Genomic DNA, 22,952 nt, shown 5'->3' on the forward strand with positions numbered 1-22,952 from the left:
AAAATCTGACTGTTACGTCTGACATTTTATCTCACGGTAAGTTACCACGGACCAATCAGCAGACATAACGTGAAATTAGATTGATTGACATAAAACCTGACAAGTTACAAGACAAAATTACATTTTCAGCTCATCATGAACGCGAACATGGGAGGCCCTTGAACTTCGGAGGCCCCTGGGCTTCAGCCCAGGTAAGCCCGTGCATTAAGGCGGCCTTGTATGTAATGGATTTATAGGATTTTAATCTCAGTAAAGGATTTTATAACTGAAGTTGAGTTTATTCATCTCAGCACTTAATGTTACTGAAAGTTAAAAACATAAAAGATTAAAATTTAATTATGATGAGAAAAAGTCAAATGTTATGTAAATCAGACCATTAATATAAACAAAAACTGATAAAGTGCATTTTCTTGTAAATCTCACTGATGTGTTTCAGGAAAACACAAACACACATAAATGAAACTAAAATGTAAATGTTCATAAACACTAAATGATGACAGGAAGAGAAACAAATTCAACTCACTGTAGATTTGATCTGTGTGTAAACAAACTGTGTGTCTCTGTTCTCTACAGGTTGATCAGTTGTAATATCACAGATGAAGGTTGTGTTGCTCTGACTTCAGCTCTGAGATCAAACCCATCACACCTGACACATCTGGATCTGTCTTATAATAATCTAAGAGATTCAGGAGTGAAGCTGATCTCTGATGTACTGAAGAATCCTGACTGTAAACTGGAGATACTGGGGTAAGATTGTGATCTCATGCTCAGACAGAAATCACATATAGATTACAGTGAGACTATATAGAGATCATAACATCTGTAATGGATTTATAGGAATTTAATCTCAGTAAAGGATTTTATAACTGAAGTTGAGTTTATTCATTTTAGCACTTAATGTTACTGAAAGTTACAAACATAAAAGATTAAAATTTAATTATAATGAGAAAAAGTAAAATGTTTTGTAAATCAGACTGTTAATATAAACATAAACTGATAAAGTGCATTTACTTGTAAATCTCACTGTGTTTCAGTAAAACACAAACACACATAAATTATACTAAAATGAAAATGTCCATGAACACTAAATGATGACAGGAAGAGAAACAAATTCAACTCACTGTAGATTTGATCTGTGTGTGAACAAACTGTGTGTCTCTGTTCTCTACAGGTTGTGTAGGTGTGATATCACAGATGAAGGTTGTGTTGCTCTGACTTCAGCTCTGAGATCAAACCCATCACACCTGAGAGAACTGAATCTGTCTCAGAATAATCTAAGAGATTCAGGAGTGAAGCTGATCTCTGATGTACTGAAGAATCCTGACTGTAAACTACAGAAAGTGGAGTAAGATCATCTCTAATAATGACTTGATTAATAATTTAACATGATAATGAGAGTCTAATGTATTTCGACATAAACCCCACTGTGAAACAATTTCATCCCAAACTATCCGGTACAGGATCTTGGTACAACACTCATAAGGTTGAATATTATTATAGTTGTGTGATAAACAACCTGAAAAGTCAACAAAAATACATGAATACAAAAACGATTAAAAGTCTATTAAAATGTAAATCCAGTGAATCAGCAGCAGACATATCAGTTGATCTGAGTGATCTTACTAGAGTTTATTTAGTAACTACAGTATATTTCACAGATATTTAGAGTCTGAACCATGAAGACATTTAAAACTAATACACCATTATCTTTAAATCAATATTGACTGATAGATTATAGTGAGAACATATAGAGATCATAACATCTATAATGATTTATTGTTTTGTAATTACTTGTTTGTCCAGCAGAGCGCCCTCCATTGGTTGCTAATGGCGACCAGGTCACTGTGTAGTGACACCAGTCAACCCCCCTTCACTTCAGTCAGTGATCTCTCAGTTCAGGCGGCAGTCATGCGGTTTCTTCACAACATTTTTACACCTGGTATTAAGATATGCTTTGGTTGATTGGATTATAAGTGGACGAGTGAGACACATTCCCGTTTACACTTGCTGTTAATAATCTGTCTCTTTTGTCATGAGACGGAGAAATGACGCATTTAAACTGACGCGCAGTCGTGCACTAATATTACAGTATGTAAGATTACAGCTGCTTGTGTTATTACTGAACATGTTCATTTCAGATTAATTGATTACATAAACTCGCGCAAAAGCGAGAGAGGCGGAAAGCGGACGCTTTAGTTTTATAAAAGTCTAAAGTCCGCGCCGAACACTGTTGGTTTGCGTTATAAAAACTTTGTGCAGTATATTACATATTAGATCAGTATGAACGGTTTCTGTGTTGGTTGGGGTTAGGGTTAGGTAAGGGGAATAGAATGTACATTTTGTATGGTATAAAATGCATTACGTTTACTGTTTAGTGCACTGATATCAGACTCATTTTGGATAGCCTAATAAAGTTTATTGTTAAATTGTTAAACAGATGGACTATATTACACATCTTTGTCACGTCAATATAAGTGTTTTAATAACCACATTTGTGAGTGATCACTGCAAAAAAAAAAATTATTTATATACAGTATATTCTATTAATGTATATAGTGTATTTTATGTACAGTATTGTAGTATATTATACTGTGATATATGTGTACTGTACTATAATATACACACAAAGAACATTGGCCGTTATATCGTTATTGGTATTTTTTTACTCCCTAATATCTGTATCGGCATCGGACAAAAAAAACTGGATATTGGTCAGGCTCTAGTAATCGCCCATCGTTCACAGCCCAGCACCTGCACAACTGTGTGTGTGTAGTGCTGACAAACATACACCTGAATTCACTGCTCTTGCTAAATCTAAAAATATAATTTGTATTATTAGAAGGTAACCTACATGATGACTGTTGTAGTTTAAATAGGGCTTCTGAAATAATTAACTTTGACGAAAAACAGAATTAAACAATTTTATGTTCCATATTATAAACTTTTTTGTTATGTGTACTTAAGTGAGAGTCAGAAAGAGAAACATAATTCAAAATGTTATGTAAATTAGACTGTTATAGTATATACAATAACTGATTTTCCTTTAAATCTCACTTATGTGTTTCAGTAAAACACAAACACGCGTAAATGAAACTAAAATGAAAATGTCCATAAACACAAAATTATGACAGGAAGAGAAACAAATTCAACTCACTGTAGATTTGATCTGTGTGTCTCTGTTCTCTACAGGTTGAGTTTGTGTGATATAACAGATGAAGGTTGTGTTGCTCTGACTTCAGCTTTGAGATCAAACCCATCACATCTGACACATCTAAATCTGTCTCTAAATTATAATGTAAGAGATTCAGGAGTGAAGCTGATCTCTGATGTACTGAAGAATCCTGACTGTAAACTGGAGAAACTGGAGTAAGATTGTGATCTGATGCTCAGATAGAAATCACATATAGATTATAAGGAGACTATATAGAGATCATAACATCTTTAATTTCTTCCTGCTTCGCTACTGTTCGGACGCTTTTACTTGTGCTCTGTGCTTTGCGCTTTTGCTTTTTTGCTTTTATCTTTTGATTCAACTACCAGCAGTTCAGCACAGTGCTCAAACTAAACAATTGGGCATTCACACTAAAACTACAAATTCCTGGAACCATATTGATATTTGGATTATTCAACAACTTGGGTTTTTTGTCATAGCGGTCTACCAGTCTGCTATTGCCGGCAGCTGACAATCCTAAAACAGGACAACACAGCTGCCCACGCTCAAACAGAAGAAAAGAAGAAAAAATGCCTTCTGTTGGATCTCAATCCACCTGCTGCTCAAACTGCCACAGACTTTTACAAAAGATTGCAGTTCTCGAAACAAAGTTACTTGTGGCGCTGCCGACCCTGCCAGAAAATACAACGGAGCTTCATCGTGGTCCTTCTCAACATAAAGCTGGTGAGTCCTGTGAACCTAATGTTTTTAAACGGGTCATAGTGAGCTCAGAGAAACCTTAAGTAATTGAGGACACAAACCCATGGCATAAACAGGGTGCGAGACCAAAAAAGTGCTCAAGACATTAGACCGTCACAAGTGTCACAAATTGCTACATTAGCATCATCTACCCCAGATATGGGTACAACTCGAGTAGCCAATATTGGTATTCTACCACCCCCTGTACGGCTTGAAAATAGATTTGAAGTTTGGGTGAAGAATCCCCAAATGTTAATGGACAGAGATCACATCAGCCAGTAACTTACAGAGCTAACAGACGCTCAATATCATACAGGCAGCGGCGCTCCGCTCAGACAGCAGCCGAGCCAAGCACGCTGATAGTGGGTGACAATATTATCAGAAACTTTGAAAGCAAGGCTACCCGTACATACTGTTTTCCTCAGGCAACATATTCTGATGTTAACAAGGAACTTTGCAACATTCTGATGAAACATAAGTCTGTCAGTCAGATTGTCACACATGTGGGAAAGAATGATATTCAGAAAGAGCAGTCTGAGCTCCTTAAGGGGGATTTCAATGAACTTTTTGAAACACTTGCAAGACTGAAAGTTCAATCTTTCATCAGTGGACCCCTCCCAGCCCGAGGAACAAATATGTTTTCTCGGCTACTAAGTTTAAATTCATGGCTGCAAAAAAACTGCACCATGAGAGGACTGAATTACATTGACAATTTCAATATCTTCTGGAGTCAAAGGCAACTTTTTAACACAGATGGTATCCACCCAAACAAACTAGGTGCTAGGTTGCTTAAAGACAATATATTTTTCTCCATGCCTGATCTATCAACTGAGTGTGCCAGTCCACTACTGAACAGCGGAAATGACTACAGGATTTTACACCAGCACCTGGATGGACATTCAGATGACAAGGATAAAACTCTGCAGTCACAACAACTACTGTTCACAGACACAGCTCAGGCCCTGCCCACAGACCTTGCTACAGCTGGATTGTGAATCAACACCCAAGGACGTTTGTGTTGATAACGACGAGAGAAGGAATGATAACACTCCCTCCCAGCTTCAGGAACACCAGAATCACAGCTGATGTTACCACACTCTCTCTCCCTCTCTCCAACATCACCACTTCTCTGATTTTCAGAGAAAATGGAGAAACTGGTATTTGCTGGAACAAAGCTCTCCCACTCTATTGCTCTATTGAGTCCCCAAATATCAACCAAGAAACGGCGGGCTCCTCAACCACCAAAGCCTTCAGGCCCAGCCCGTCCTCCCCCTCCATCTGAGAGAGCACTCCGACCTCTGCCTCAACGTCAGGGATCACACCAGCCCTTATCTGCAAACAGCACTGGTAACTTATATGTGTTGGGTTCCCTCTACGTCAGAAGTAACAATCATAAATATTTTAAGAACAAGCGGGTGCCCGATGTCCCTTTAGCTTTCCCTATCTCTGTCCTGACATGTGATAGTAAGACGAAGGCCTTCTCCAGCCGCACAACAATTCTATCTAATCTACTGCCTATTATACGTCATTCTGAGATTTATACAGTGCCAAAACCAGTTACTGTTAAGTTAGCACTTCTGAACATACGTTCACTAAAGAACAAATCCTTTTTAGTTAATGATCTTATCACCACTAACAACCTGGACTTTATGTTTCTAAATGAAACCTGGTTAGATGGCAGCTGCAGTGCTACAGTCCTCAATGAATCAGCCTCACCCAACTTTACTTTTATAAGTGTCTGTAGAGGTGTTAGAAGAGGTGGAGGAATAGCTGCTTTATTCAAAGATGCCTTTCAATGCAAGCAAGTGTTACTTGGTGATTACCAGTCTTTTGAATATTTGTGTATTGCTCTAAAAGGTACACCACACATTCTGTTTACAAATATTTATAGACCTCCCAAATACACCTCAGCATTTGTTGATGAATTCACAGAACTTTTATCAACAATTTCCTCTGAATTTGATTAATTCTTTATTGCTGTAGATTTTAATATACATATATACAATGCAGAAAACAATGCTGCAATTGAACTGTTAAATGTTTTAAACACCTTTGATCTGACCCAGCACGTTCAAGGTCCTACACACAATCGGGGACACACTCTTGATCTGCTCATTAGCAAGGGTCTAAACATTTCATCTACTGTTATCAAGGATGAAGCGCTATCTGACCATTTCTGTGTTTACTTTGATTTATTGATCTGTCCTGCCACTGATGCTAGATCTGTCTATGTGAACAAAGGTTCATAAATGAAAACACCAGTGAGGTATTTATGAATGCTATATCAATGTTGCCAAACATATCGGCAGACTCTGTTGATGTTCTCCTTGAAAACGTAAACATAAAAGTTAAAGATGCCATTGATGGTATAGCTCCAGTAAAGGTCAGGGTGATCACTGGCAGACGCAAAGCACCCCGGAGAAACACAACAGCAGTACAGCACATGAAAAGAACATGCAGAAAAGCTGAACGTATGTGGCGGAAAACAAAACTTGAAGTACATTATAGCATCTTTACTTTATAGCAACTTCCTCCAGTTAAACAAAGACAAAACTGAAGTAATTGTATTTGGAAATAAAGATGAAACGCTCAAGGTTAACACATACCTTGACTCTAGGGGTCTAAAGACACAAAATAAAGTCAGAAATCTTGGTGTTATTTTAGAGTCTGACCTTAATTTCAGTAGTCACGTGAAAGCGATAAGCAAATCAGCTTACTACCATCTCAGAAATATTGCCAGAATTAGAGTTTTTGTCTCAAGACATGACTTAGAGAAACTTGTTCATGCTTTCATCACCAGTAGGGTGGATTACTGCAATGGACTTCTTACGGGGATCCCCAAAAAGACAATTAGACAGCTGCAGCTAATACAAAACACTGCTGCCAGAATTCTGACCAGAACCAACAAATCTGAGCACATAACTCCAATCCTCAGGTCCTTACACATTTAGAATAGATTTTAAAGTATTGTTACTCGTTTATAAATCACTTCATGGCTTAGGACCCAAATACATGACAGATATGCTAACTGAATATAAACCTAACAGATTACTCAGATCATTAGGATCCGGTCAGTTAGAAATATCAAGGGTTCACTCAAAACAAGGTGCGTCAGCATTTAGTTATTATGCCACCTCTAGCTGGAATCAGCTTCCAGAAGAGATCAGATGTGCTTCAACAGTAAACACTTTTAAATCTAGATTAAAAACACATCTGTCTAACTCTGCATTTACTGAATGAGCACTGTGCTTCCTCACACTGACTGCACTTTGAAGGGATGGTTCACTTTGGAATGGGGCTTCTGTCGTCGTTTGCTCATCCTCGTGTTGTTCTGGGCCTGTGTGGGTTTCTTTTTTCTGGTGGGCCCGGGGGAAGAAATTTTGGGAGGTGGTGGTGGGCGGGCAGTGGTGGGTGACCGTGGACTTCCATGGTAGGAATAAAAAAATATGATTGAACTTATTACCATCATTTAACAAAATATTTTCTTAGTCATTTATCCAAATACTTACAAAATATTTTTTCCTACTATGGAGGTCTGTGGTCACTTGCTGCTGTGTGTTTGCCATCATTTCTCGGGGTGTCTTCTTTTGTGTTCATCGGAGGAGAGAGATTCGTTCAGGTTTGGAGCGACGTGGGGATGGTTGGATGGTGACAGAGTTTTCATTTTGAAGTGAACTATCTTTAACTCAAGTCACTTTTACTCCTGTTTTATTCATTTTAACATTTTAAACTGTTTTTATTAAAATCACATTTATTTTCTTAACTTGTTATTTTAAATTCTCATGTATCTTTGTTTTTATTGTGATTTTATCGTGTATCTCTTATTTTTACATTTTCTTTTTTTATATATTGTTTTCTCATTTCTGTGTAAAGCACTTTGAATGGCCTCTGTGTATGAAATGTGCTATACAAATAAACTTGCCTTGCCTTGCCTTGCCTAATAGATTTATAGGATTTTAATTCAATCTCTTTATTTGATAACTTAAGTTTCACTTAACATTCATCACAACACTTTAACTCTTACTGAAAGTGACAGATTTAATGTAAGAGAAAATTTTATAGTGTGTGATTGGAGGAATTAACAGTTAATTTACTTTAAAATCTCACAAAATACACATAAATGAAACTAAAATAAAAATGTTCATAAACACTAAATGATGACAGGAAGAGAAACAAATTCAACTCACTGTAGATTTAATCTGTGTGTGAACAACCTGTGTGTCTCTGTTCTCTACAGGTTGAGGAGTTGTAATATCACAGATGAAGGTTGTGTTGCTCTGACTTTAGCTCTAAGATCAAACCCATCACACCTGAAAGAACTGAATCTGTCTGATAATAAACTAAGAGATTCAGGAGCTAAGCTTATCTCTGATGTACTGAAAAATCCTCAATGTAAACTGGAGATACTGAAGTAAGATTGTGATTTGATGCTCAGACAGAAATCACATATAGATTTAATCAGTCTATATAGAGATCATAACATCTGTAAAGGATTTATAGGATTTTAATTCAATCTCTTTATTTGATAACTTAAGTTTCACTTAACATTCATCACAACACTTTAACTCTTACTGAAATTCACAGTAAGAGAAATGTAAGAGAAAATGTTTTAATGTGTGATTGGAGGAATCAACAGTTAATTTACTTTAAAATCTCACAAAATACACATAAATGAAACTAAAATGAAAAAGTCCATAAACACTAAATGATGACAGAAGAGAAACAAATTCAACTCACTGTAGATTTGATCTGTGTGTGAACAAACTGTGTGTCTCTGTTCTCTACAGGTTGAGTTCTTGTGATATCACAGATGAAGGTTGTGTTGCTCTGACTTCAGCTCTGAGATCAAACCCATCACACCTGAGAGATCTGGATCTGTGTGAGACTAAACTAAGAGATTCAGGAGTGAAGCTGATCTCTGATGTACTGAAGAATCCTGACTGTAAACTGAAGATACTGAAGTAAGATCATCTCTCTGATAGTCACACATGTACTGAGGTTTAGTTTAACATAAAATGTATAAAAAAGAAAAACACAATAAAATGTAAAGGATATATAAAGTAAATGAAAGATCTGATCAGTAAGCAGATACATCAGCAGTCTCATGAATAATTATGAGACATCGATACATCATCAAAGTACTGCAGTGTAAAAACTGAGATAAAGCTTAAAATTAAAATAAAATGTATTCTCCTCCAATTAAAATGAATGATGTTGTGTTGGTAGATTTCCCCTACACACCTGACTGACTTAATTTAATTCAATTCAATTTTATTTATATAGCGCTTTTCACAAGTGTTAATTGTTGCAAAGCAGCTTTACATGAGAAGATGTAAAGGAGAACACAGAAAATCAATAGATAATATAAGAAGTAGAGATAGCCGCTAAGGTTAAACCATACAAGCGAGCATATTAATAATGTAACGTATACAGTAAAGTGCTAAGTTAAGCCAAAGTTGGCTGACTCTCCCTGGGACGAAAAAAACCCCTAGGAAAAAACCCAATGGGAAAAACTCCTAGAAGGACAAAAACCCTTGGGAGGAATTCATATATATTTTTATATATATATAGATACGGTAGGGATAGGGGGCGGGTAAGCGGATTAAACTGGTTTAGCCGTTGGTCGGGCATCGGCTGGTCATCACGTTGAAGGACAGCCAGTAGATCAGTGGTGCGATGACCTTCACAGCAACAGGAACTGGGTCTGTTTGTCTCATTGTCATCGGGGTCAAGGACGAGACAGGGAGACAAAAACAGAGTTCTATTAGCGTAGGGGCCATTCGCATGTAATGCAAGTGTCATACATTATAGTGGTTTAGGTCAGCTCGGTTCCAGACAGGCTAACTATTGCGGCAATAGTATATTACCCATATGAGGTATGTGAGTACTTTGTTCTAGACAAATTAACTACTGCGGGAAAAGTACATTTACTGGACATATTTTATGTGAATGCTTTGTTAAAGAAGAATGTCTCGAGTTTAGATTTTTTAATTGATCGACTGTGTCTGATACTCGAACATTATTTGGTAAATCATTTCAGAGCTTAGGGGCCAAGTAGGAAAAGGATCTACCACCTTTAGACACTTTTGATATTCTAGGGATAATTAAGTGACCAGAATTTTGTGAGCGCAGTTTACGTGATGGATTGTATTCTGATAGTAGTTCTTTAATATACGAGGGCGCTAGGCCATTTAAGGCTTTGTAGGTGATTAGTAATATTTTAAATTGTATGCTATATTTAACTGGTAGCCAGTGTAAAGATGCCAGAATTGGACTGATGTGGTCATACTTTTTAGATCGAGTAAGCACTCTTGCAGCTGCGTTTTGAACCAGCTGTAGCTTGTTTACCTGATTTGCATGGCATCCCCCGAGTAACGAGTTACAATAGTCTATTCTAGAGGTCATAAAAGCATGGATAAGCTTTTCTGCATCTGATGCAGACAGCATATGGCGTATTTTTGGGCCATCTATGACATATTATGTTTGTAGCGATTCGGTTCAATAATAAGTATCTCTGTCTTATTGGAGTTTAGCATAAGAAAGTTATGTGGCATCCAGTCACTAATATCACTAATTCAGTCTGTTAGCTTAGAAAACGTGTGTGTTTTGCTGGGATGTGAGGAGATGTAAAGCTGGGTATCATCCGTATAGCAGTGAAAACTTATGTTATGTTTCCTGATAATGTCTCCTAGGGGTAACATATATAACGAGAACAGGATAGGACCTGAAACCGATCCCTGCGGTACACAGTATTTAACCAGGGAGTGATATGACTCTTCCTCGTTTACATAAACAAAGTGATAGCGATTGGTTAGATACGACCTAAACCAGGCTAGCGCCTGACCACTGATACCAACATAGTTTTCTAGTCTATTGAGTAAGATTGTGTGATCTATTGTGTCAAAGGCTGCACTAAGGTCTAGTAATATAAGGATTGAGATTTCACCACGATCTGGTGTTAATAGGAGGTCATTTGTAACTCTAAGCAGCGCTGTCTCTGTGCTATGGTGGGGCCTGAATCCTGATTGGAACTTTTTATATGTATTATTATTTTCTACGAATGTGCGTAGCTAGCTTGCCACTACTTTTTCTAATATTTTAGAAAGAAAAGGTAGATTTGAGATTGGTCTAAAGTTATTAAGATCTCCCTGGTCAAGGTTTGGTTTTTTAATGAGCAGTCTAATAACTGCTAGTTTGAAAGCTGTTGGAACGTAGTAGTGCAGGTTACAATGACAAGCGAGAGACAAACAAAGAGTCTTACCGTTTTCATTCTGAGCGATGGGGTCTCCGTTCGCCCGAACGCGGTCCGTGAAGCTGCATCGAGATGGGTGCTCGCTCGTTGTGTGCCTCGGTCGTCTCCGGGTGTCTGGAGCCAGGGTGATGTGTGGCAAGCTGTACCGTCTGGTGCGAATGCTGGGCAACAACTCCTCCACAGCTTCCCGCTCTGGTGAGGAAAGGTCTGAAAAACATACATCGGATGAGTCCGCCATTAGATCGAAAAGGAAGGCAGATTTACAGTAAACAGACAGTGAGCAAGTGCTAACTTCAGCCGGCACGTTTGTTGATGCTAGCGGGCTATATGCTAACACTAGGTGTTTACTAGTGATATATCGTTTTACTTATTAATACTGTTCAATAATCGTCACGGTAAAGTATTCCTAAGATAAACTAGTACATTATATTATATAGATAGGAACGAGATAGTAAGAAAATAGGATTTAGATGATGAACTCGACGGAGCTCCAATGCACGGAGCAGCGTTCCCCCGCTTGTTGATGCTAGCGGGCTATATGCTAATACTGGGTGTTTACCAGTGATAAATCGTTTCAGTTATTGATACTGTTGAATAATCGTCACGGTAAAGTATTCCTAAGATGAACTAGTAAGTTATATTATATAGATGGGAACAAGATAGTAAGAAAATAGGATTTAGATGATGAACTCGACGGAGCTCCAATAACAGTGTTGCCACTCTCTTGCGTCTCCCTCTTGCGTCTCTCTCTTTTTGCGATCTCTGTCATCAGACGATATATCTTAACCCTCAAATGGTTCTTTGGGTCTTTATTACCCAAAACGACGTTTCATTAGTTTAAAACGTTCCCTTCATCTCAGAGATATAAAATGTTGTGAATATCTTTACATACACACAAGGTCGCCTTAATGCACGGGCTTACCTGGGCTGAAGCCCAGGGGCCTCCGAAATTCAGGGGCCTCCCATATGATGAGCTGAAAATGTCATTTTGTTTTGTAACTTGTCAGGTTTTCTGTCAATCACTCTAATTGCACGTTACATGTCTGCTGATTGGTCCGTGGTAACTTACCGCGTAATGTAATTAAGTGGGCGTTGTCAACTTGCATTCCTGTATGTTAGACTGTGTGTGACAGAGAAACGGGAAATAATCCACCAACAAATGAAAGAGTAATTTCTGAATTCCAGTGAGGTTCAGGTCTCTCTCCCTCTCTCTCGCTTGCGTGCTCGCTCTCTCTGTGCTCGTGCGCAGAGTCTCTGGCAGAAGTCTTTCCAACCGTGCGTAAGAAACTGTTCCGCCAAATAAAGAAAGGAGTTCCCGCACATAATGCTGTTAGTTGTTATAAAGTTTAAGTTTACTCACGTTTATATCAGTGACGCGTGCGCAGCTGGAGCGATGTAGTTTGACGCGACGTTAGCTCACAGTACACACATCTGTTGGTTTAGATTAGAAAGAGGAGAAAGAGACGCAACAGTAAAGGTGTAAGTCTAAGTAAAGTGCGACAAGACCATCTCAAATGATCATCCCCTGATAGCACCATTCATATTTATAATCTCCTTATCTAAAGATCATATATACAGGTAGGTTCCCTGTCTGTCTTGTGCATATTCATGCTTGTTTGTTTTACATGCTTATGTATGCATAAATACTAAATACAATGCATACTATATCTTCAATATCCTACAAAATAAATGACTGATTAAAAAATAAGATTTTGTCTATAAAGACTTATCTTTTGTTATCATGAATGCATTTTCACTTTTAAAATAAACTTTAACGTCTTATATTTTTAAAACTGTGCTGAGCATTTGGTTAGTGAGTGCCAATGAATTTTCTGCAAATTTGTATATTCCAAAAACAATATAAATCTTATAAACATATATACTTTCACACATTGTGGTTTTATTATCACCACAAGTTGCTGTGTGTGGTTGTTAAATAAAGTGTCTTGAGTTTATGCTTAAGTGGGCTCAATGATGTGTTAATAATGATATTATGGTGTTTTCTGGGTCAAAGAGGGAAAACTCACTGTTGTATGTCTCGAAAGAAACTAATGCATTTTGTGATTTAGATTACCTAGATATTTCACTTAAAGGTGCAGTGTGTAATTTTTAGAAGGATTTCTTGACAGAAATGCAAAATAACATATAAAACTATATTATCAGGGGTGTATAAAGACCTTTCATAATGACCAGTTATGTTTTTATTATCTTAGAATGAGACGTTTTTATCTACATACTGTCAGGACTTTGCCACGAGAGTTTGGTTTTATTTATATTTTATTGTGATGGCAGAGTTCTGACAGTCTCTTGTTTCATGTGGAGGCCATGCCTTGTTTAGTGTGGCATGTGGCTCTGGTGTCTCGTTTTTAGTCCCCGCCCCCTTGTTCTCCTTGTTAATTATTCATTATCAGTTTATCCCATTCACCTGTGTTGTCCTCGTTATCTTGTTTAGGTTTCCCTATTTAATCTCCTCTTTGCTCTTGTCTAGTGCTAGATCGTTTAGTTGAATCATGTCTTGTCTTGTAGTCAATCGTGTTTATTCGGTTATAGTTTTCATCAGAATGTTTCTTGTCTAAGTCAGTGCTGTTATTTCATGTTTCAATGTTGTGTTGCCCCTCGTGGGCTTTTTGGTTTTCATGTTTATTTATAATAAATGTCCTGTGTTCACTCCCCGATATCGCCTGCGCATGGGTTCTCTTGCTCCATGTCTCCAATCCTCACACATACATGAGGGTCCCCTTACATGGAAGTCGCCATTTTGTGCCGCTATGTTTCTACAGAAGCCCAAACTTTTTTACTAAGTTGTCTCCGATGATGACACATGGTTGTCCGGTGGCGGCTACCGTTAGCCTGATGTTGTCATACTCAATTCTAGTCAGAATTTGAGTCTGATACCGCTCCATTGGTACTGAGTTGTAGTTCAGTAATGGCAGCGGAGAAAGATGTGAGAAAAGCTATTCGGTCCGCTGTTGCAAAACTGCCGAATATACAGAAGTTAAAGCCGGAGCAAGAACCAGGTTTGCTAAGTTTTGTTGGACTGATCATTTGTACTTCTTGTTTCCAGCCGGTTTCGGCGCATGATATACGTTACGACCAAACGTTAGCGATTGGTTATGGCAGATTCAGAGTGACTCTGGGCAGATCCAATAGTTTTAAACTTCAACAGAGGACCATCCTTAACAGAAGTAACGCTTTGCAATGGAGCGTGCCCAGACTCTCTGTACAAATGAAATGAATGTACGAGAGTCTGGTTGGACCAGGCTATTTGTTGCCAGTTCATTATATGCAATTAAATGATAGGCTGTTACTGTTTATACACAGTGATATGTTTCAAACAATGCATCTTAAAATTGAGGCATTAAAATTGACAACTGGTCCCTGGAATTTTTTTATGAATATACTGGTCCCTGGAACAAAAAAGGTTGGGAACCCCTGTGTTAGACAACAGAGAAGCTGGCATCCAGATCTGAATAAGTTCTGCAGCAGCATCAATTTATAGGGAGGATCTCAAGGCCAAATTCCAGGAATCATGTTCAAGGCCTCATGACACACCTTTGAACCTTACGTTTACTGGGAAATTCCCCTAACATCTTATATATATGATAAAGTCTCTTTGTTCTTCTTCTTCTGCGCTTTCTCCGACGAAGACAGGTCTTTAAATCATGCTTTAAACTGTAATGTATCTCTTATGCTTTGTTCTGTATATATATATATATATATATATATATATATATATATATATATATATATATATATATATATATATATATATATATATATATATATATATATATATATATATATATATACACACACTCTACTCTTAATAAACTAGACAAAACCATATATGTGTCATTTTGTTAAACATGCAATTTAAGAGCTTTCATGCATATATTCCCAACTCAGTGATTATAATACATTTACATTAAAGCAACACTTGGCGTATAAAATAACACAAGGGGCCCTATTTTAATGATCTGAAACGCAAGTGCGAAGCACAATGCGCAAGTGACTTTGTGGGCGGATCTTGGGCGCTGTTGCTATTTTCCCAGCGGGAGAAATAACTCTTGCGCCAGGCGCAAATCAATAAGGGGTTGGTCTGTAGTAGGTCCATTATTCATAGGTGTGGTTTGGGCGTAACGTTAAATAAACCAATCAGAACTTTATCCAACATTCCCTTTAAATGCAAGGGCGCAAGTTCCATGGCGGGTTGCTATTATTATGACGGATTTACCAGGCGCACGCCAGGAGCGGTTCACAGCCGAGGAGACCGACGTTCTTGTAAGAGCAGTCAAAGATAGAGAAGTTGTTTTGTATGGGGATGGGAGAAACCCGCCCAAATCAGCGTCGTTTAAACAGGCGTGAGAGGAAATATAGCCACAATTGTCTTATCAGCTGGCTTCCCCATCGTTGCGCCAAGCACTACAATGATGTCAGGAGACGGGGGAATCCCAAGCTTGCCAGCATAAATCGGGCACGCCGTGTAACGGGAGGTGGATCTGCCTCTACACAGGACCTGACGCCAGCAGAGGACATCGCTGCGTCCACCCTCACCATCACCACAATGCTCACCCCTATGATTCCTCTTATCTCATGTGTTAATATTTTTTATTGTAACAATTTATGATTTGCAAAAATAACTCTTGCATCTGTGTAGATTAGATAAGCATTGCGCGTTGTGCACGCTATACATTATGGTCAAGCATGCGCCCTTAAAATAGCATAATGAACCACGCGCAACGCGCCACTGACTTTAGACTAGTTTTTTTTTGGTCAGTGGCGCAACTGTTTTTTGAAACTGCAAAATAGCATCAGGGATGGTTTGCGCCGCAACACGCCTCCTTTTTTGCGCAGAACCGCCCAGGGAGCGCAAGTTCATTCCCTAGTTTGTCGACGTGCGTCTGTGGAGGGAAAAACCTGCTGTGCACCGGTGCAAAATACGAAATGATACATGTGTCACTGACAAAGTCAATTGCGCTGGGTGCACTAGCGTAGCCAGGATTCACAATGGCCCTCATTTATCAAAAGTGCGTACACCAAATTTCCAGCGTACACCTTGCGTACACCCAAAACCACGGTGAATTTGAGATTTATCAATATGGACGTTGGCGTAAGGCACACTCAAATCCTACGCCAGCTCAGGAGGTGGTGTACGCACATTTTGAGTTAGTGCAGAAATGCGCAAACACTTCCTAACACCACAAAACGCACTGACAAACTAAAATATATGATATATTATGTCCCACTGTAAAAAAAACATAGTAATTATAAACTTCAGTGTTTATTTTTATGCAACAATGTTCAATGTTTAATTTGTGATACTTTACCAAAGCATTTGATTTGTATGCATATGTATTCCTTCAGTCGAGAGCCTGTGCGCTTTACCTGATGTTTCAGAGCGAGCATGTGAACGGAGCTTAGTGGGAGCGGAGCGATAATATTACCATAAAAGCGCCTTTCCGAAAATTCCGCTCCCTCAGCACCGCTCGTTAAACCCAGAACGCCTTTTGATAATTTGCTAGTTCGAGAATCTGTAAAAACGTCTAGCAATAAGTTATGGAATTCAAGCCTAATACATAAATGTAAAGTAAAAATCAAAGTTAAGATTGAGCAGGAAGAAAACATTGAAAGGGACTGCGGAGAGACTGTAAAAGTTTAGTAATCCTGGAATCTGAAGCGGCACATTGCAAGAAAGCACAAGGATGTGCTACGAAAACATGGTAATGCAATAAAAGGTAAGCTAGTTACATACCATTCGATGATAAATAAATACATATGAGGTAAGGTAAAATGCTTGTGTTGAATGGAGCCGTAAATCCGATCATGATGACATGCGGACAAAATTATGGCCACAAATTATTTTTTATGCTACATTATGTACACTATTTTTTCTTGTTTAGTCTAAAGTATGGCCATAAATTTAGAATTTGTTCCCAATATTCAACAGTTTGCTCCTTGGAATTAATTATTATAATATTTCGTAATTACTATTACAATTATTATTACTTCAAATTATGAATTAGCTTAGTAAAACATATGGATGTCGTGGGAACAAATTGTTAATTTGAATTATATCCGGAGCTCCGTATCAATCTAAGATACAGCTAACAAACAACTGTATGTAAATACAGAATAACACACTACAAAAGTTACTACATCATTTTAAAATATTATTTAAAAAAAATTAACTGAACCATTAAGCAGACATATAATTTAGATGTAGGCAACAGTAAATAATAATAATAATAAATAATTATTCTTCTAAATATCAATTAAGCGTCATTAATAATAAAAATAATAATACAAATATTACAAAATGTCATGCAATTATTAATGTCTTTAATCCCACTCTTTAAACTCCCAAATAAAAAAAATTGTTTCTTTCCACTTCCCCGGTTTTGTCTTCTTTGTCGTCTTCCATGTGTCAATGTCGTAAAATGAGGGCGTGGGGGAGGTGGAGAGTTGAATTTATATGGACGTGTTATTCTAATGACGATCGTTTTCAGCCGCGGCATTTATGAAGGGCAGATATTGCGTACACCTGAATATCAACGGTACGCACAGTTTCATAAATCAGGCGGTGAGAGGAGTGTAAGCACAATCTTACGCCAACATATACGCCCGTTTCTACGCAAGAATGATAAATGAGGGCCAATGTGGGTGGGCCCAGAGAAAATCAGGTGGGCCTTAACCCAAAATGCATCTGTTATCAAAATATACAAACATACAACTACACCAGCTTCAATATATCACCGTTTATTAAGAACAAAAGCCTGTATGGACCCTATTTTAACAATCTAAGCGCAATGTGCAATAAACCAATAAGAGTCTCATCTCCTTTAAAAGCTAGTTGGTGGCGCCATCCCGATTCCATATTTTGGCAGAATTTGTAAACTAAAAAACTAAGCGGAGGAAGAAGACCACCTCTTTAAGATTGATATTAAAAAATTGAGTTGTTTGTATTTGTAATGAATTTGTTAGTTTTTGGTATTAAAACCTTTAAAAGTCGTTTTCTTTCAGTCATGGAAGTAAAAATAGCAGGCTTTTCATTGCTGTAAATGTATTGATAGCCCAGATGATCAGTCTTATCTCAAAGAATAATTTACAAATATGCAAGAAAAGCTTTGTACTTTAAAAATACTTTAAGTAGAAGCCTAATTTGTTGGTATTTGAAGAGTTTCGTTGCAAAAAGAGATAATTCCGCTTTTTTTCAGAAATCTCGTTTTTTGGTTGTGCATTCCAATTAATATCAATTCAACTGCAGTTGGTTTGTTTTGATTTAAACCTTCATAACTTAAAAAATACAGCTAAGTAGCACTATAAAACAAAATAATAACCTGATAACATAATAATAATTTGACAAAAATGTTAAAAACGTAGTTATATTGTTTTGCAACGAAATTCTTCATTTAAACTTTTTAAAGTCGTTTTCTTTCAGTCATGGAAGTAAGGCTTTTAATTGTTTTAAATGTATGGAGAGCATGATCGGTGTAATCCCAAAGAATAATTTACAAATATGCAAGAAAAGGTTTGTACTTTAAAAATAGTTTATTTGTAACGAACAGGAGATCAATAATTTACAAAGTGCCGTTTCAGCACTAGAACAGCGCCGGGTGTTTTGAAATTTAAGCATAACATAAAAATGGTTATCATCTCATCATATTCACAGGTACAAAGTCATCATATATAATAAATATGTGGGGTAGCATTACATTTTTTAAAAATAAATGCAATATTTGCATTTGTTTAAAGCAAAACATTTAATTACTTACCAGGCTACAGGTGAAGCAGCTTTATACGCCTTCTAACGTCTCATACGTTAAGTCAAGACACTCAATAATAATGTTTTTAAACATTTTAACATTTTAATCCTTTGATTTTTTCATATTTTAAACGTTTGTGTGCTGCTGCGCATCCATGCGATAAGCAAATGTGCGTTGTCGTCCCGTAGGCGCATATTACTAACGTGCTCATTAAATAACAAAAGCAATATTGCTCCATTGACTTAAGAGCAGGGTTTAGTTGGTCAGTGACGTAGTCTATTTTATTTGCTTCAAAATAGCAACTCACCAACAATGCGCCTGAACACAACATGTTTTCAGACCAGAAGGCTCATGGGTGCAAAAGTGGGCGCAAACGTTATCGGCAAAGACTTTTCTTTTTTTAGCTGCTGAATCAACACCTCATGTTCAGAATCCTCAACGGTAATGTTAAAGGGTGCACCATCAAGCTGTAATAAAGTCTTCTCACCGAAGTTCTTCGTGACCTTCATTCTAAGACAATGAAGCAGCGCAGCTCTCATTATTTCTATACGTGTCAGCAGGCGCGGAGCTATGGGCGGGCCTGGGCGGGCCTGGGCCCGCCCAGATTGACAGCTGGCCCGCCCAATCAGAAATGTAAAAAATACTACTCTGTATAGTTAGACATGTATACTACTTTATGTGGTGTAATTTATCTATTGCATGTTATGTTAAAAACAGTAAAATTATAAGTAAGCCTGATAACTATTTAAAAACTATTAAAGCAGTTGAATGTTGCGTTATAATGAAATATTCCCGAGCAGCTTTCAGCCATGATCACTTTGAGAACTTTTTTTGCAAGCAAGTAGAAAACGTATTTTGAATAACAACACGTTATAAATATGTGCTGCGCACTTTCCTCTCAATAACATAAACACACAACAAATATGACAGCGGGGTAAAAAATAGAAAGAAAACATCTGATCATAGTGATGTTGTTTGATATAGCGATATAGCAGCACTATAAGTCACGCCACGTTTATTGCTAAACTTTATACAATATAGCCTATTGCTTTTAAGCAACAAATAGCCTATCATAACAACCTATAAGCCTACTGTGTAATTGAGACATTAATTTAAGAAATGCATTAAAGCAGAAAGACGTAGGCTGCGGAAATATAGTGGGTTCACTTCAATCCACACCACAGACGTTCTTGGTTTGCTTCTTATTTATTAAATCGAGGCAATTGTTTGATCAAACATTGATTAATATTAAGATACAATTTATACAAAACGAAATTCACGTTAAAGAAAGTCTTTCTACAAAACAAACCTCGCAAAATCGCTTGCCCGACGTCCATTACGGGCTATGGCGAATTCCTGTCGGGCTAAAAAAAATTATGCGCCTTGGCCGTCGGGCGGAGGAAAAAATATTGTAATGTGTTTGCATTCTCTCAGATTTAGTTAGGTAATTATGTTGTATGTAATTCGGCGTCATCTTGTTAGCCATTACTATCCTCACTAACAAGTGAAACTGTCAGGAAATGAAGTGAAAGCATTAAATCCATTATTCCTTTCGTTCACGTCTGATATGCGCGCTCCTCGGCTCCGCTCTTCACGAGTAGGCTTGCTCTTGTGCTCATCAAAAAGTATATTAAATGTTTATTTTAGTGATAGACCGATATATCGGCCGGCCGATATATCGGGCCGATATTTGCGAGTTTTATGTGTATCGGCATCGGCCGATACATGGCTTCCGTGTTCGCCGATTTTTTACGGCATTATTTACAGACAGAGTGCTGGAAGCCGCAAGCAATTGCAGGTCATGTGACTAAAAACAACCAACCTTTCCATGACAACATCGAAAGCTCCGCCTAACTGAACAAAGCAGGTTTTATTTCTCATCGCTATGGGGCAGTTTCCTGACAGGGATTAGACTAGTCCTAGACTAAAATAAATGTCTGTCCAAACTAATAACATCTCTTTTTAACAACATGCCATTTTTTACATAATTTTTATAATGTAAATTGAGTGAGCAAAAGCAGTATCGGCTTCAAATATCGGCTCAAGAAAATCGGCAGCCTGTATCGGTCATCGGCTAAGGCTGATGAAACAAAAATTGGTATCGGCATCGGCACTGAAAAATCCATATCGGTCGATCCCTAGTTTATTTATTTGTCATTTCGTTTAACCCCAGAGTCTAACATTATTCTAGCAATTCCCTTTTTCTTTCTTTATTTAGTAAGTTAACTTAAATATGTGAGAACGAAAATATATTTTTAGTGATTTGCATGAAGAGAATATGATGTTAGAAGCTTCATTTTAAGCATTTAGTAGCCGTATCTATTTAAACACTTTAATAGGTTATTTAAAAAAGTATAAGGTTTTTTTGGGTTCATTTATATTTCCTGTCACTGTGTGCAGGTTCTTTTTTGTAGGCTATGAGAGCCCAATATTTTTTTTACCAAAAAGGCTTAATAAATGTCACGTTGCATTACAATTTAAAGTATCAATAATGTCAAAAATGTGACGTGCAGTTCGGGTGTGTGTGTATGCTGTTTAAATTAGTGTTCTGAAGTTTTGACGAATTTTATAGACTTGTTATAGTTTCTTATTCAAAAGTGACACCCATAGATTCAGGCCCACCCGGACTTAATCCATGCCCACCCAAAAGTCACGTTCTGCATCCGCCACTGCGTGTCAGCCTTAAACCGGGTGTTCATTTCTATGATCTGGGGTGTAGGAGGGGCTAGGAGGCTGTTCGAAATGCGCTACTTATTGCACTACTATTTACAAAATTAACTTATTCCTTATTATAATACCAAACAAGAGTTTAATTTTTTTTATTTTATAGGTCAAGTATAGTGATAATTGCAACATAATTTACTCATTAGGATAACTAATAGGCTTTACTGGATAGGCAGGTGGGTGGGCCCTGCTGACAGGTGGGTGGGCCAAGGCTAAAATTAGGTGTATTATTTGGCTTATAAAGCTTGGATAATTTGCATCTTACACAACAGTCTATAGACAACACACAAGACATTTATCCTCACCGGGTGTCCAAAGAAGACAAACACTTAAGAGCAAGCCCGTAGGCAGGGGGGGTTCGGGTGGTTCGATCGAACCCCCCCTCACTGCCAAAAGGTCCAGAATTTAAGTCGTTTTTTTCACTTGATTATTGTCATCATTGTTTTAATCAATGCTTGTGACAAATATTCTGGGTTCCTGTTTCAAATTTATATGATACATTATTGAAGCTGGACGCATGATTTCTGTCATTTTCTGTTGCTCGTTTTATTTGACAACGCTCAGCGCTCGTTTGACTTCTGGCTGCGCTGCGCAGACTGATCGGAATGTGACGTCTTAGCACCGCGAGACCGATTCAATAGTAAATAACTCACTATGCTTTTAAATAGATCTCGCGGTAGTGTGGTGTCACAAGTAAGATAAGTAAGATAAAGTCCAAATTATTCCGAGATGACCAATAAAATCAGACTGAGGTGCAACACAGGGGTCAGAGGCGCAGTTAGTGGAAGTGCAAGAAAGATGTAAGTAATCAAACGCTGACTAATATACAGTAGTAATGATGTGAGATATGAAACGCAGTGATTGTCAAGGTGACAAGACAAGAAACATTAGAGCACATGGGTGTCCAAATTTAATGCGCTGCTTTAACTCCCTCCAGTAATTCACTTCCCATTATTCAGCGTGTTTATTAACAAAATTCAACGCCACTCTTTAATTCTTTAAGATATCTTTTTTACTGTATGATTAGATTCACTGTGTTGTACTGAACTGCTGCGAAGCTTGAACTTGAAAACGCGACGCATCACGTGCGCCCACCGGTAATGCGCGTGCACAGAGTTTAGAGCCAATATTCATCTTTTGGCTTAAACATTTTATTGCATTCGGTCTTAAAGCCCAATAAACAGTACCTGTTGAAGTCATTAAAGTTAATTAAACAACAAAAGAAGAGAAAGTCACTCACTGGTCCTGACTGTAAGTGTTGAGCTGCTATTAAAAGTAAGTTTAAGGTTTATCGTGGAATTTT

General features: G+C 37.6%; 1 protein-coding gene across 1 annotated transcript in view; it reads left to right on the forward strand.

Moving 5' to 3' along the window:
- LOC129437206 (protein NLRC3-like) overlaps positions 1-22,952 on the forward strand; it is a 211,271-nt gene that overhangs the window by 169,702 nt on the left and 18,617 nt on the right. The window contains exon 7 of the mRNA XM_073863418.1: positions 8,698-8,871. Within this exon, the coding sequence (XP_073719519.1) occupies positions 8,698-8,871 (174 nt within the window). The remainder of the gene's footprint in view (positions 1-8,697; positions 8,872-22,952) is intronic.

The sequence above is a fragment of the Misgurnus anguillicaudatus genome, chromosome 24 (genome assembly GCF_027580225.2).
Source record: "Misgurnus anguillicaudatus chromosome 24, ASM2758022v2, whole genome shotgun sequence".
NCBI lineage: Eukaryota > Metazoa > Chordata > Actinopteri > Cypriniformes > Cobitidae > Misgurnus > Misgurnus anguillicaudatus.